General features: G+C 50.4%; 1 protein-coding gene across 11 annotated transcripts in view; it reads left to right on the top strand.

Moving 5' to 3' along the window:
* Positions 1-16,496, top strand: part of ATP2B2 (ATPase plasma membrane Ca2+ transporting 2) — a 367,144-nt gene that overhangs the window by 326,376 nt on the left and 24,272 nt on the right. For all 11 annotated transcript variants that reach the window (XM_059161728.1, XM_059161734.1, XM_059161732.1 and 8 more), the window contains 2 exons: positions 8,352-8,593; positions 9,717-9,951. In XM_059161728.1, the coding sequence (XP_059017711.1) occupies positions 8,352-8,593; positions 9,717-9,951 (477 nt within the window). The remainder of the gene's footprint in view (positions 1-8,351; positions 8,594-9,716; positions 9,952-16,496) is intronic.

The following is a 16,496-nucleotide window of genomic DNA, read 5'->3' as shown; positions in this document are numbered from 1 at the left end:
GTGAGTACAATACAGTAAGATACCTAGAGAGCGACCACATTCACGTAACTTTTACTACAGTATATTGTAATAATTGTTCTATTTTAGTATCAGTTCTTAATCAGTTGTTAATCTCTTACTGTGCCTAATTTATAAATTAAACTTTTATCACAAAGATACATGTCTTGGACAAAACATAGTATATATAGGGTTCGGTATGATCCACAGATTTGGGCGTCCCCTGGGGGTCTTGGAACATATCCCCCCAAAATAAGCAGGGACTACTGGACTCCAAAACTTTGTGGCTCCAAAACCAAACTGTATTTAGTGCACAATTCTGTGGGTGGGCTCTTCCACTGTCCATGGGGCTCCCTCTCACATCTGCATCTGTGGTGGCTCAGGTGGACAGCTCTGCTGATCTCAGCAGCACGGTAGGCTGGGCTGGGATGGCCTCAGCTGGGATGGTTCATCTTGGCTCCGTGTGGTCCCAGCTCTTCCAGAAGGCTGGTCTGGGCTGGTTCACAGTGTCATCTTGGTGCATGATGTTGGCCAAGGCAAGCCAAGAGGCCAGTGCAGATTCAGGGAATGGGGAAATAGATGCCATCTCTTAATGGAAGGAACTATAAGATCACACTGCAAAGGGCATGGATTTAGAGAGGGAACTAATTTGGCCATTTTCAGAAAGGATCTACCACCAATGACATTTTGTTGTTAGTAATAGTAGCAGTATCACAAATTCCGATAAGAATTCTCATATTCCTCTCTCAGCTAAGCTGTGTAGACTCATCATGCTGTGATCCCCATTTGGTTTAGAAGCACAGATGGCCTTTTTGTAGTTAACCAATATTTGGATGAAGAGAAACACGGAATTGTCCATCCAGAGGTCAGTCGGCAGCCAGATACAGGACATCTGTAGTGGGAGCATCTAGGTGAGCGGCTGGGCTTTTTGCCTTGCCTCCCAAATGTGCCCTAGCCCCAACCTCTGCCTTCTGTCCCAGAGCCAGCTTGAAGCATCATGGTCAGGCTGGGTTGTGGGAGCCGCCAGGAGTTCATCCAAATGGGGAGGAGAGTGTGACTCAGCAGCGAGGAGCTGAGGGCTGGTAGGAGAAAGGGGAGGAGGCAGCTTCTGCCTCCAGACACTGGGACTGCAAGGTCTGCACTGTCCAGGGCTGAACAGCCACCCACATCACCCCGGAGCTGCAGGCTGAGGGAGGCCCCCAGAGAAGAGGAGAAAGTAGGTCGGGAGGACGCATACAGAGGGGTGACCAAGAGCCCCTGGGGCGATGCCAGAAATGATGACGTTTGTCTTCTTCCCACCCCACCCCCGCCCCAATTTGGGAATCAAGGGAACTCAGCAGTGTTTTATTCTGTTCCCCAGGCCTTCCTAAAATAACCAAGTTGCTGTTAATGATCTTGTCCTGCAGATGTGGCAGAGAAGGGAGCAGGGCAATTCCCAGAGCAGGCTTCCGAGGATGGGGTGGCTGCAGGGGCACAGCCCTGCCAGGTGGGCTTGGATTGAGATGTAGGTTATGTAATCACATTTAAAAAAAAAAAAAAAAAGCTGTTCTGGGGTCTGCCAGGAGAGCTGAGGAGACATCTCAATTAGGGGTGTCGCATGGCACTGGCGGCAAAGCTAGAATCTCATTTCCAGATGTTCCACCTGATTCCTCCTCTGTGAGAGCACTGACTCTCCCATGTCTTCTTATTCTCTGACATAGACAACGTGGGCTCGTTGAGAGGGAGAAAAACATTTGAGTCATCTCTGTTCCCCCAGGCATAGTTCCTGGGAAGTACAGGTTGGGTGGGTGAGGTAAGTGAATTGATCAGTGAATAAATGTATAGATATATAATCAATGAGATGAGGATTAGGTAGGGAGACAGACGGATGGATGGGCGATGGATGGGTAGATGGATGGATGGGTGGATGGTTGAATGGATGAGTGGATGAGTAGGAGGGCAGTGGATGGGTGAATATGAATTAATAAGATCCTCAGGACAGGACTATCCCTATGTTCTACTTTCCTGTTTTTGTGGCAGCAAGAGGTAGTAGTTGGCCCCCTCTCTGTCCCATGGCCAACACCACTGCTCTGCCACTTCCTCCAGCATACTGAGCTTCTTCTGCAGCTGCCTCCAGCCCTCTAGTCTACACTAATCTAGAGACCTCCCAATTAGCTAGCACCTTTCATTCTTAAAAAGCAAAAACAGAAAAACAACCTACTTGAGTATTTCTAGTATAGTTTGTATGGGCATCATCTCCATGGACTCACAGGTCTTAGAGACCCTCTGGTCCAGCCCCCTCACTTTACTCTGAGACCCAGAATTAGGAAGGGACTTGCTCCAAATTTCCCCGTGGGCAACTGAAGCTGGAATGCAGATGTCCTGACACCTAGTCCAAGAAGCAGTAAGTTTTGGCTCTGAAGTCCAGCAAAACAAGGTTCAAACTTCATCTCCAGCACTTACCACCTGTGTGACCCCAAGCAAGTTACTTATCTCCTTTGAGCTTATGCTTCCCAATCTGAAAATCTGTAAAGTGAATATATAATTAATCCTAGTTGCTAACATTCACTTAGCCAGGCTCAATGCTAAGAACTTACCCCCATGTAGCCCTTGTACAATGATCCCATGAAGTAGGTGACATCACATGTCTAATTCATAGATCAGACCCTGAAGCTGGAAGAAGTGAAAAGCCATGCTTGGAGTTCCAGAGCAGATAAGAGGCTGAGCCAGGATTAGAACCCAGATCTGTCCAACCCAGATCTGTCCGTGCATGAGCCCATGCAGCTCACCAGCCTTTCCTACCCAACTCATGTGGCTTCACCTTTGCCTGGAGACAGCTTCAGAGCCACTGTGAAGGTCGGATGAGAAAATATGTATGTCCCCGCACAGTGCCTAACAGGTAGCAAGCACTCAGGCCACATTAGTTATTTCTCTTATAACTTCTATTATTATTCCGAAGCCATATCCTCTGTTGTTTATTTTGCCAGTCCCTGTCTTGCCTGACCCTCCACCTCCCTTCCAGGGAATCAGGGTAAATAGGACAATTCCCATCTTGCAGCTAAAAACACTGAGTGTAGAAATATCAAGAAAGCTGCCCAGGATTGCGCCTGACCACCAAGAGGCTGATTTGGACCCAGAGAATTCCAGAGGAGTTTACCAAGCAGGCAAGGGCATTCCAGGCAGGGGCACATTGCTGCCAAGGCCTGGAGACCTGACGATGTCTGGCTCATTCAGGTAATCTGTGGCCTGAGCACTTCTCTGGGGCTGGAATAATGAAAGCCAGGACTGGGAGGCATGGGGGACAAGGTGGCATCTGATAAGCCCTTAAAAGGATTCTGCTCATGGCCCTCAGGAAAAGCAGCCCAGGCAGGTGTGGAGAGTGGTGTGAGGCTGAGGCTGCTGGCCAGGAGGCCTGGTAAAGTGGCCCAGGAACCCCATGCTCCCTCCTTTCTGAGGATGACAAAGCTTTCTTCCCTGTCTTATTTCAAATCATTAGGAACTAAACTTGCCCTCTGAGAAGTTATGTGAATCATCCTTGAGTCAGAAATTGTTCCCCTGCCTCAGAAATCCTGGCACACCCTCAGATTTGCTCTGTTGTCTCTGACCCTTTGAACATCAGGACTTCTGCTATCTCCTTCCCGTCGCCCTGCTGCTTCTCAGAACCACAGCTGCGCTTTAAGGTGGAAGGACCTCCTTCCTCACTTATGAGGCCTAGTGCTTTCTCGGGAAAGCGTTCTCCTTTCCCAACCGTGTATGTTCTGCATGCTGAACCCACCCAAGCAGACCTTAAGTTCATGTTTTGTGAGACCTCTTTCGAGGTAGGTTGACACTGCAGTTAACATCTGAATTATGAAACCGAGGATGGGGACTTGTGGAGCAGAATTGTTGGAAGTTCATGGCATATTTCTGAACACATACACTGTCGAGAGAAAAACAAGTCTCCCTAGAGCCTCTGGAGTGGTTCAGGAGGAAGGAGCAAAAAGGGGTTTCCTGGCAGGATGGTCTTCCTGAATAAATCAGCCACACTTCACTTAATTAGAAGCTCCAGGCCCTCAGGGCACCCCATTTCTAAGCTGAGGTGGCCGTGGTGCCGCCTTACCCCAGGGAGCCCCAGTACTCCTCAAAGGCAGGAAGGAGCTGCTTAATTGTATTCCCATACCTTAGAACTTGGGCACTTAGAGAAGGACTCCAGGAAGCAGAGACCAACCTTAAACCCAGATCTCCCGGCTCCAAACCAGGGCTCCATTGAATATCCCAATGAGCCTCAGAGTCCCCAAGTCAAACCACACTCTAGAGCGGGCTCTGGCCAAGCCAGGGCAGCCAAAAGATGCGGAAAACTCAAAGGTGACTTTACGGGGCGCTGAGATGGGAAGGTGGGGTGGGCTATGGTTCTGGTAGGTAAAACGGCAGGGGCCTGTGTGTTGAACTCAACAATTGTTTCAGTTGTTTTGGTTTGTATTTTGTTGTTTACAAACACCGTCTCTGGGAGAAGAGTTTAAAGCAAATAGACCCAAATGGGGAATTTGGATTTTTAACAGAGCTGTTAATCCCTACATCACACCCTGTCACCCTGCATGTGTGCAGGCACACACACACTGCACACACCACACACACACACACCATCACACATGTCATGCATATACACACACACCTGCACACACACCATTCATCCAATTACACACACCACACATACCATGCATATACACCTACCACACCATGCACACCACACACATGCACTGAACATACCACACACACACCACATACATGCCACACACCACCACACACACCATGCACATACACACATATGTGTGCACACAACATGCATAAAATTACATACACACATCATACAACTGTAGTCACACACCATACACAAACACACATACCACACACACAACTGCATATATATGCACACCACACACATACAACTGCACACATACCACACATATAATTACGCATACCACACACATATAAAGTTACATACACACACCATATATAAACACACACACACACAACTGCATATATATACATACCATACGCATACAACTGGACACACTATGCACATACACACCACATGTGTTTATAGCTGTACACATACACAGCCACACTCATACATATCACACACATACAGTTACACACACACTACACATACAATTACACATACATCTGCACACACCACACACACACAGAGCTGCACTGCTAAGCCTGGGAAGGTCCCCAAGGAGTCTGCTTTCTGGGAGTAGGTCTCCCCAGGGCGTCTCAGCCAGTCCCACTGTCCTGGTCACTCACACTGATCTGCCTTCCCAGCCTCTGGGAAAGAACCCAGGGCTCTGCTGCCTCATGTACCTTGGGAGGCCTAGCACTGAGAAGCTCCTGCGGAGACAGGCCTTTAGAAGAGAATTCTGGAAGCCAAAGTTCCACCCCATCTGGCCTTCCACGGGCAGCCCCCGACAGGGACAAGCACAGAATTACTCGTGTATTATTTCCACAAATATTCACTGGTTACTCCATAGTGGGAGACAGACACATTTCCCCCGATCCTCTTGGACTCTAAATCAATCATCAACCAGTTCACTAGTTAACCAGAGATCTCTAGGGCTAGTGGAGACAGGAAGGACTCTGAGGAGAGCATGTGCTGTGGGCTCAGAGCCGAGAACACTGAGGTCCAACCCTAGCGGGGTCACTGACTAGCGATGTGAGTTCATCTCTCTGGGCCTCCCCGCACACAGCTGTGAAGTGGGAGCACTCTCGCTGGCCTCCCCAGGCACTGAGGGGCCACACCCCGACCACGCATGTGACAAGCCCGATAAAGGACAGGGCCGATCGACATTCAAACAGTGGCCACCGCTGCTGCTGCGGTTAAGCTGGTTGGTGATTCATCCAGGCACGGGGGGTGGGGGCAGTGCCTGTTGAGGGGTGAGGAGGAGCGGGCTAGGCCACCAGAGAGGGCCACTCAGCAGAGAGTTGTTTTCTATCTGCTCCTAGAAGCATCATCATATGGCATGTGCTACAGTTTACTATGCTGGGTTGTTTGGAGGGACTTTCTGGAGGTTTCTTAGCAGTAAAACACCTGTAACATCAAATGAACCATCTAAACTGTTTTTAAGTGGCATTAAGTACATTCCAGTTGTGCGACCATCCCCGCCATCCATCCCAGAACTTTTCATCATTCCAAACAGAAACTCTGTCCCATCAAAAACTAACTCCCCATCCCACCCCCATCAACAACCAGCTCCTGGTCTCCACCATCGTACTTTCTGTTTCTGTGAGTCTGACTCTTCTAGGCACATAGTACAGGTAGAATTCTACAGTGTCTGTCCTTCTGTGACTGGCTTATTTCACTTGTAATGTCCTCAGGGTTTATCCATGTGGTCACATGTGTTAGAATTTCCTTCCGTTTTAAGGCTGGTTAATACTCCCTTGTATGTCTGGACCATTCTTTATTTATCCATTCATTTGTCTACGGACACATGGATTGCCCCCACCTCTTGGCTTTTGTGAGTAATGACGTCATGAACATGGGTATACAAATGTCTTTTGAAGTTCCTGCTGCCAATTCTTTCAGGGTATGTATATATATATATATATACACTCATAACCAGAAGTGGAATGCTGGATTATATGGGAATTCCATGTTTAATCTTTTGAGGAACTACCATCCTGTTTTCCACAGCAGCTGCACCTTGTCACCTTCCCACCAACAGCACACAGAGCTGCGATTTCTTCGCACGCTCACCAACGCTTGTTTTCTGCTTTGGCTTTTTCTAGTAGCCATCCAAATGAATGTGAGGTGGTACAGGCTAGTTATGCTTCTTTTTTTTTTTTTTTTAACTAGACTTCCCACCAGCATTGAGCCCAATGTGGGGTTTGAACTCATGACCCTGAGAGCAAGATCTGAGCTGAGATCAAGAGTTGGAGGCTTAACCGACTGAGCCACCCAGGCATCCCTAGCTGCACTTTTTTTCATCTCATTTTTGCAGATGTTATTTATAACTTGTAGTTCTTCTAGTCATCATTCCTTCCTCTTGGCTCTATTTATCCCCCAGGACCCCAAACACGAACATGAATTTTCCTCTCGAGATTATGCCTAGTGGCAGCATCCAGCATTCCCAAAGGGCTCCATACAACAGGGAAATGTGTTGAATGAAGCTCTGTGCTAGGAGCCAGGGGCCTGGGGACAGCCCCAGGTCTGCCGCTTTGTAGGTCTGTGACCATGAGCAAGTCACTTCCCTGCCGGGCCTGCTTCCTGGCCATGAAAATGGAAACAATACCAACACCTCAACTCCCTTACAGAATCAGAGCCCTAGAGATAAAAAGGCTCACGGAAAGTCTACAGCAATAGAAAAACCTCCGGGTTTGTCAAGATCTAGGAAAAAAAAAAATCAAAAGACAAAAGAGGTGGGGCCCTGCTTCATAGTACACACGTAGGCGATCTCGGAGCTCAAGTTCATGGAAACAGATTGAATTAACGTAGGAAGCAGCTCTGCCCCTTGCAACCATAGATTGTTTGAAATCCTTTTAGAGGAAAATTAAAATATTTCACAGAGGGTAATAAAATGCCAGGTATTTTGAAGGCATAATTGCTCAGCTCTCTTGGCCTAATAAGTAATTAGGCATTTTTATTTAAGTACTCCATGTTGTCATTTTCTTTCGTTAGTAGAGAGGGGACAAAAACTGTTGTGGAAAAGACATAAAATTCTGGAAATCACCAGAAGGTTAATTATAAAAATGTAGAAAAAGTTCAAAGTAAGTAAAGAGGGGATGCTGGGTGGCTCAGTCGGTTGAGCGTCCAGTTCTCATTTCAGCTCAGGTCATGCCCTCAGGTGGTGGGATCGAGCCCCACGATAGGCTGATCACTGGGCGTGGAACCTGCTTAAGATTCATTCTCTCCCTCTCCCTCTGCCCCTCACCACTGCTCTCTTTCTCTGAAGTAAAAAAATAACAAATAAATCTTTAAAAATTAAAAAACAAACACATAGGATAATAATTCATGCCCCCTTTTAAGACAGAGATTCTTTCTGGGACAAGGGATGGATTCTGCAGACAAGGAGGGATACACAGGGGGACTCACTTTTATCTGTCATGTTTCCCTTCTCCAGAAAGAAAAATCTGAAGGAAATAGGGCATACTGTTCAGGTCCTACAAAGCTGAATGGAGGGTACACAAGTGTTTATTTTCTTATTTTCTATCTACCTTGTAGGTGTTGAAAGAGTTCATAATTTTTAAAAAGCTGATCTTGCTTAACTGCTTTCATTCAGAGCCAGGACTGGGTCTGGGATGGAGAGGGCTGAGGGTGCGGGTAGCGGGAAAGGGGGCTGGCTGGCCCCGGGGTCTGAGAGGCAACCCCATGTGAGCCTCCGTGGCCTCTCTCCCCGCAGCCCCCAGAGAAGGAAGGAGCCCTGCCTCGGCAGGTGGGCAACAAAACAGAGTGTGGTCTGCTGGGCTTCGTGCTGGACCTGAAGCAGGACTACGAGCCTGTGCGCATCCAGATGCCAGAGGAGAAGCTGTACAAGGTGTACACCTTCAACTCCGTGCGCAAGTCCATGAGCACGGTCATCAAGCTGCCCGACGAGAGCTTCCGCATGTACAGCAAGGGCGCTTCCGAGATCGTGCTCAAGAAGTAAGTTCCACATGGCAGGGCTGGGCAAGGGGGGACGGGACAGGGAGCTGGGGATCACCAGGTCGTGCTGTGCAGGCTGTCCTTCGGGCTGGGCTGGAGGGCCATCTGGCACCCAGAGGTGCCCTTCCCAATGTCCCACAGCAGGACCATCTCCCGGAGCTTCCTTCCTCCACTATTTTCTCTTGAAACTCTACAGAGAGCCCTCCCCTTCTCGTCCCTACATCACAGGATCACCAGGAAGTTCCACCTGCTGTCACTGTTAAATCTCCCTCATTCCCTCAGCACAGAGATGGTTAACGATAGTGATGTTCATTGTTAGCCAGTCAACTCCAGCTCCAGGTGCCAGAGAGAAGCCTGGAGAGCTAAGCTAGTCACTCCTGGTCCCTGGACCTCAGTTTCCCCACTCAAACCTTGATGGGATTGGTCTAGCCCAGTGGTTCTCAATCCTGGATACACATTGGAATCATCCCAGGGAACTTTTAAGAAACCACTGATACAGGGGGCCTGGGTGGCTCAGTCACTTAAGTGTCCAACTCTTGATTTCCACTCAGGTCATGATCTCAGGGTTGTGAGATCAAGCCCTGCGTTGGGCTCTGTACTGGGTGTGGAACCTGTTAAAGATTCTCTCTCTCCCTCAGCCCCTCTCCCCCAAAATAATAAAAATAAATTGGAACCTTTGGGGTAGGGCTCATACATGGGTCTTTATTTATTCGGTGTTCCACCTAAGCCATTCTAATGTGTGAACAAGGTCCAGAACGACTAGCCTAGGCTTCATGCCCTCTGAAAACCATTTTAGCTGTGGAACTATTTTTTCAGATGAAATCTCATGAATATAAGACAGATCAAAGTAGATGTGCTCTTGCTGAATGGACAAACTGGGGCAGATATGGCAAGAAGGCGGCCTGATTTCTTTTTGGCTGGTCCTGATTTCATCCCTGCATGGGGCCCAGGGGCCTGGACCAGCCCTGAAGCATTATGGAAGATGAAGTGGATGGATGCTGGATGACCAACCACAGCCAGCTGGGCATCACTGGGGATGGGGAGGGGAGCGCGAGCTGGTCAGACGGAGGACCCTTGGGCCCTTGGCTGAACCTTACCCAGCTCCCCCCTCATCTGCCCCCAGATGCTGCAAAATTCTCAACAGGGCAGGGGAGCCCCGGGTCTTCCGGCCCCGCGACCGGGACGAGATGGTGAAGAAAGTGATTGAGCCCATGGCCTGCGATGGGCTGCGCACCATCTGTGTGGCCTACCGAGACTTCCCCAGCAGCCCCGAGCCCGACTGGGACAATGAGAACGACATCCTCAATGACCTAACCTGCATCTGCGTGGTGGGCATCGAGGACCCTGTGCGGCCCGAGGTAAGCCCCCTACCAGCAGGCTTGGAGGGGCTGGGAGTCCAGCCTGCTGGTAAGCTAGTATAAGTTGCCTCACCTCCCTGAGCCTCAGTTTCCCTGTAGCATCCACAAGACTTTCTCTTTACCTACTCCTAAACACGCAGACTCCTGAGACCAGCGTAGGTCACGCTTGGCATCCGTCTGCTCAGGACATCAGGCAGCCAGCAGGCAGGCGCTGCTTTGCCACGGGAGCAGCCCGAGAGCTATCGCCCAACCAGAAACCTCCCCTTGATCCCAAGGGACAAACATGCGGGCGGCCCTGCCTTAGAAGCCTCTTGCCCCACAGGAGCCAGGATCTCCTATAGCACAACCATAGGCCTAGGTTCCAGGGTCCCCATAAAGGAGATACCCAGAAACTAAGTCACTGGTGTTCAAGAAAACCCCCAGTGTGATGTCACACCAGCAGGTAGAGTTCTGTCCATTCGGATCCAGTTTCCCAATCAATGTAGCCTAGCGGGCTTGCACAGTGACACAGCCCACAGTCTCCCATTCTCAGATCTCCAGGGGCACAGGGCCATGAAGTTATCCAAAGGTCAGACTCCCAGGCGGAAGAGAAGAGGGATGATAGCAAACCCCCCCCCCCCGCCCCAAGAAGGACCCAGGAAGAAGATATAGAAAGTGCACCTAAAGGAGTGCTCAGATCACACAGGTGTTCAGTCTCCTTTAGCTGCATCTGCCCCGGGCGGGAAGACAGAATTCAGTGCTGGGGTTCATAGAGTTGGGCGAGGATGGACATGGGTGCTCAGTCAGACTGCCCAGGCTGGAAAGGTTGTGGGAAGAAGAGAGGGCAGCCTCGAATCTCCAAAACGTTGCTGTGGGCAGGCAGAGTGAGTCCTCACTCTGGGGATCCCCAGAGGGTAGAGCCAAGGGCAGGCTGGCCTCCACATCACTGGAGGACTAACACAGCTTCTGGGTCCAGGGCTGATTCCCAGGCCGGTGGGGACTGGGCCCACCTTGGTCTCGGCTGTGGAATTCGGTGATGGGGCCTCTCAGGGCCACCTTCCTCCACTGGAGGCAATTTTGCTGTCCCCACTTGTCCTGATACCATTCTCTAGGGGCCTCTCGGTGTTCCCTGCCCCTTATGGAGCCTCCACTTCCACTTCTTTCCATGAAAAGGGGTAGACAAGTGTTTTCCAAATTCCTAGTCCTGATGCTGTAAGAGTCTCTGTTCCAAAGACCAAATGAAACTAGAATGTCACAGATGTGGACTTAAACGTTTTTGTAGCAACAAGAGGTGTCGTCGAAATGTGAGCTCAGGTCTCAAACAGACCTGGGATCCCAAGTCTCAGCATTACTGGCTGTGTGACCTTGGGCCAGTTACATAACCTCTCTGAGGCTCTGTTTCCTCATCTGTAGACTGGAGATAATAATAGTATTCTCCACACATACACTTCCCAGGATACTATGAGGTATCAGATCATGCACATACCACAAACAGTCAGTATCTGGCATGAGGTACATGGCCCTTAAATGGGGTTCCCTTCCTCTGTGCCCCTCCCCAGTAGTTCAGAACTCTGGACCCAGTGACAGGTAACAGCCCCTAACACAGAGCCCGGCTTATGGATTCATTCATTCCACACAATTAAGTGTGGAATGATGAATGAGAATGAACGGGACTTGAATACCAGTCTTCCAATACTATGCCTGGTACTCATCTCACATGCTCACATCCTCCATAGACCTCCACAGACCTCTTCACTCCCACCCAGAGCCTAAAGCATCAAAGGTGATTTGTTGCCCAGGTGCTTGGCCCTGGAACCACATGTGTTTTCCTGCAGACTGTGTCTTTCCGTGGACAGACAGGCCATTTAGCAACCTCCCCACAGGATGCCCACTCATGACCTGCCACAAGTGGGTTCAGGCTCCCCATGACAGGCCATCCCCTTACAGGCACCAGGGACTAGTCTCCACGTAGCAGACGGGGCCAGCCTGCAGCTCCCCTGTCCTTCTCATCCCCAGAGCTCCTTGCCCATCACTGTGCCTCAGAACCATCCCCAAAGTGGGGTGGAAAGCAGCATCAGACACATACCTTTTTTTGGTCATGACCTGTACTAATAAGAAACATATTTTATATCATGATTCAGTAAGCACATACACTTAACCAAAATAAGAATGTCACAAAGTAACATGATGCCCTTGTATTTTCTATTCTCTTCTATTTCTCTCTTTTTTAATGCTAGTCACCACCTCCTAAACTAATTTGACAATGCACTAAAGGGGTTGAGCTGCTGCTGACCTAGACCAAATGCCTCCCCCGGGCCCAGGGTGCAGGTGAGAACACTGAGGGTAAGCAGGGACAGTGAGTTTCCGGAAGTCTCGCTGTAAGTGGCTGAGCTAACCCAGAGTAGAACAGGTTTTCTGCATTCCTGCCCCAGGCCTTGCTCCTAGGTGCCACAGAAATGAAAGGGCAAGGGGTTCTAAGTCTGGAGGGTAAGGACAGGGAGGGCAGGGCCTGAGAAGGGCTGAGCTGGGTCCTGGAATATTCCACTAATAGCATGATCATCCAGAGAAGCAGGCTTCAGGCACAGACTCCCAGCAGGGCTGGGAGCACTTTCATTCTGGAGAGCCCTGCCTTGGAGAAAGGGGGCCTGGACACAAGCCCAGCTGTGCCACTCACAAGCCACATCCTCCTCTCTGTGCCTTGGTCTTCTCATCTGTAAAATGGGAGGTTGACCCAGATGTTCTTCAAATCCCTGCCAAGCTCCAACATTCTGAGCTGGCTGACGGGGAAATCTTACCCTGACACCTTTCTTTGCTTCCGTCAAGTAAGTGCATCCTTGTTGGTGACCTCCTCTCTGCCCTGGGCTCTCTCCCAGGATGTAGATTTCGATGTCATAAGTTGTGTTGGGGAGCATACTTACTAGGCTGACACAGCAGGGTCAAGAGACATGGGTTCTAATCCCGCCCCGGCCACCCCCTCACAGAAGGCTTCAGGCGCATCTCCTCCCTGGGTCTCAGTTTCCCCATCCGAACAATGAAAGAGTTGGACATTCCAAATGAGAGACACCAGCACGGTTGCTAGGGATGCAACTCGAAAGTATAAAAGCTCTGAGCTGTCGATTCACCATTTCCTAGTTGGGGGGGGTGGCTTTTGATTTATTTGGGTTTTATTTTGATTTATTTGGGTTTTATTTTGATTTATTTGGATTTATACACATGGAGCCAAATTCCAACGGTTCAACAGACAAGGTGAAGTAACCTCCCATGCTCCCCTCCCCAGGGTCTCTGACTCCCGCCTCACAGGCAGCCACCGTCTCTAGCTTTTGGGATGACCTTAGGGCAGTGTCTGTGCCTGCGGTTCGGGGCAGGCTCTTCCAGGCAACCCTGAGACTAGCCAGAGCACAAAGGTCAGCCTGGGCCACTTCTGGGGTCCTACAAACATTTGCAGCAACTGCTGGAACACACACTACCCCCTCAATTTCCCCATCTGTCGAGGATGAATAAATGACGTTGCCTTCCTCCCTTGAGAAGACAGAACAGATCAAAACAGGCTTGCTGATCACCCCCCAGACACATACACGTTTCTCGGTGGGTACGTTTTCCGACACCGCCTGAAGCCACCGCGGATGAAGCCATGAGAAGAGCAGCAGCCCGGGATTCACCGGGTTATCCGGGGGTGTTTGGAGCCCTTGGAGTCACAGACAACGGGTGTCACCAGAAACAACAGATGTTTAAAAGCCTTTATTTAATGAAAACAGGAAGCGCCCATTTTCTGGCTGGTTTTCCTCCGTGAGAAATATCTTGGATAATTTTAGCGAAAGAAGGAATTTTTTTTTTTCATTTTACAGCAACTTTGTCTATGTGGAAAGTATATTTCAGCCAGATCGGTGCCTCGGTGGCTTGGGTCTTAATCATCCCTGGCTCCTCAGTGCCCAGACCAGGGAGATGTTCAGTAGCTGTTTGTCAAATGAATGACCGAGTGAGCAGTACAAGGAGAGCCTGAGTGCAGATTAAGGAAGCACTCCATTGGGCTGGAGGAATCCAGAATGGTTTTATGAGTAGGGGCATTTCACCTGAAAGGGGGAGAGACTCCCAAATTAAGGGAGAGAGGGCATTCTAGGCGGAGGGAATAGCTCTGGCAAACGCAGACAGGTGAGAATCTAGTGAATACCGTGGACTTACGAGAGAAATGGGAAGGAGGGGAGCCTGGAGCTAAATTGGGAAGAGTAGGCATGCCCCCACCCAAATCCATTCACCAGGCCAGGCTTTGAGGGATTTCAGCAGAGACATGTTTCATGATGACCCGTGTGCCCTGTGCCAGGCCCCTGGATGTGTCCTGAGCAGTCAGCGGTCCCTGCCTTCCAGAGCCCACAGCCTAGTGAAATGCCCAGTAAAAGGGGACGAGTAAGTAGACCCCTAGCATGTGAGAGTGTAAAGCCATTCTGAAGTACAACAAAGACGTCTGGTTATAGGGTCCACTGCCCAATAAGGGAGGTGGCTGAGGAGGCCCTCAGGGGTGTCCAAGTCCATCTGGAATCCCCCCCTACAGGCAGGTCACAGGCCTCTAAGGTACCTGACCCAGGAATCGTGGTGGCATGGTCACACCATTCCTCCAAACAAATGGCTGCCCCTCCCTGTCCCCAGATGCCAGGTGTGCCCCACCCCCCACTACATCTGTATCCACACCCTCGTCATCCCTCCCCATCTCCTGGAGCAGAAAGAACAAGGAAGAAAGACCATGGTTAGGTGCATTGCCAGCCATCCTACCCCCACCACCAGCATCTACTGTCCCCAGGCTTGATACCATTTGCCCCTGCCACAGCATCACCTAGCTTCATCCCCACTTTATAAGTCAACACTCAGGTGGATCCCCAGGGCAAAGCCCAACCGAGCCTTTCGGCCCCTAAGCCCTCTCTCCCAGGGGCAAAGAAACCTCCACCACACAGAGGAGAGGGTGGGAGCCAGAAAAATTAGCTGCCTGTTTTTTCTCCCTGAGTCAGCTTGTTTCGGGGAGACCTAGAGGGTGGGGATTCCAAGCAGGCAGATTTCAGCTCCCTGAGACAGCCTTGAAAGCTTTAGTCTTTCTAGAACAGGGTTCCAGTCACCTCATTCCCAGCTCAGAACTTATCATGGCTCCCAGGCCTAGTACTGAGTCCCTGATTCCAGCACCTTCTGACTGCAGGTCCTTCTCCAGCTTCATGCTTCCTGGCTCCTGCCCCACATCCTCCTCAGCCTCACCCCCTCCAGATCACCTTTCATGTCCTTTCTATAGCACCCTTCCCAACTTCTCTGCCAGTGCCTCTCATGGGGCACTTCTCTGTGGCCCAGGCCACAGTGAAGCAGTCATCTGTGTAGCTCCAGCCTGGGCAGAGTGCCAGGCACCAGAGCCTCAGTTAGTGCTGACAGACCAGAAGAAACTCAAACATCCCCCTCTCCAGGAAGCTTTCCCATATTTCTCCTCTCCCTCTACTTCCTTCTGAAGGAATGGCACCCTCCTCTGTGCTCCCAGAGCCCTTTGTACAGAGATCTTTACCAAAGACCCTGCCTCCTACAAGAGTATAGGCCAGACCCAGAGCACCTGTTCTCATCTGAAAGAAGAATGATTATGTGAAAAGATATGATAGACTTGTTCCCCTATGGAGTGGTCAGCCTTGGAAGGAGTGAGTACCCCAGGCTCAGAAGCCTGCAAGCAAAGGCTGGCTGGCCATTGTGGGATGCCTAGCCGGAGATCTGGGCAATGAGAAGAGAGTCAGAGTTATGACCTCAAGTCCCTTCCAACTCTAAGAGCCCAAGTATCTTTGAATAAAACATAGCCTGAATTATTCCTTTGAAGGCAGGAGCCAGATAAGGTGTATGTCCCCAAAAGAGCAGTAACTCTTTCCTTTCCTCTGGAACAGAAGACAGCAGGGGGCTGCAGTCTGGGTTACAGACACTGTGAGGACATTGATAAATTACGTAAGCAGGATGTTGGACATTCCACATCCCCACTCCCTCTGGGTCTGTAAAAAGAGGTCACGTTTGCCTGTGTGAGCCGCCGCTGTGGCATGAAGCAGAGGCCTTGGTCACGTGGCCCCCAAGTCCCAAGTGGGCACCAGAAGCCTCTTCCCCGGGCCCCAGAAGTGCACCCAGAGGAGACCTGCGGCCAGCTTACCCTGCTCCAGCCCTCGTAACACAGAGACCCTTCACTACCTGTCACCACAGCTGGTCTCTGATACTATTCTGGGAGCCAGAGGGGCCTCCTGGCCTTACTTAGTCTGGAGCCGGCCTCTTCATGGTATTTGTTTCTTGCTCTGCCACAAGATGGCCATGCTCAGGAGTCTTGATTTTCTCTACAAGCAGCAGGGGGCAGCCCCTGAAGGAGAGTGACACCCAGGCTGAACTTTAGGCAGGTTGCCCACTGGTGGTCAGGTAGGGGAATGATGGAAGAGGGGCAAGGCCAGAGGCAGAGAGCCTGAGGAGGGCCTGGGCGCTGACCCCACGTTGGAATGGTGGTTCTCTGTGCTCACAGAACAGCAGAGTGTGGGAGGGGGCGGGAAGAGGCTAGAGATTTTCAAGATCAATCCTTGTTT

Source organism: Mustela lutreola, chromosome 2 (assembly GCF_030435805.1).
Source record: "Mustela lutreola isolate mMusLut2 chromosome 2, mMusLut2.pri, whole genome shotgun sequence".
Taxonomy (NCBI): domain Eukaryota; kingdom Metazoa; phylum Chordata; class Mammalia; order Carnivora; family Mustelidae; genus Mustela; species Mustela lutreola.
The sequence above is the reverse complement of the archived record's forward strand: the minus strand, read 5'-3'. Positions and strand labels throughout refer to the sequence as shown.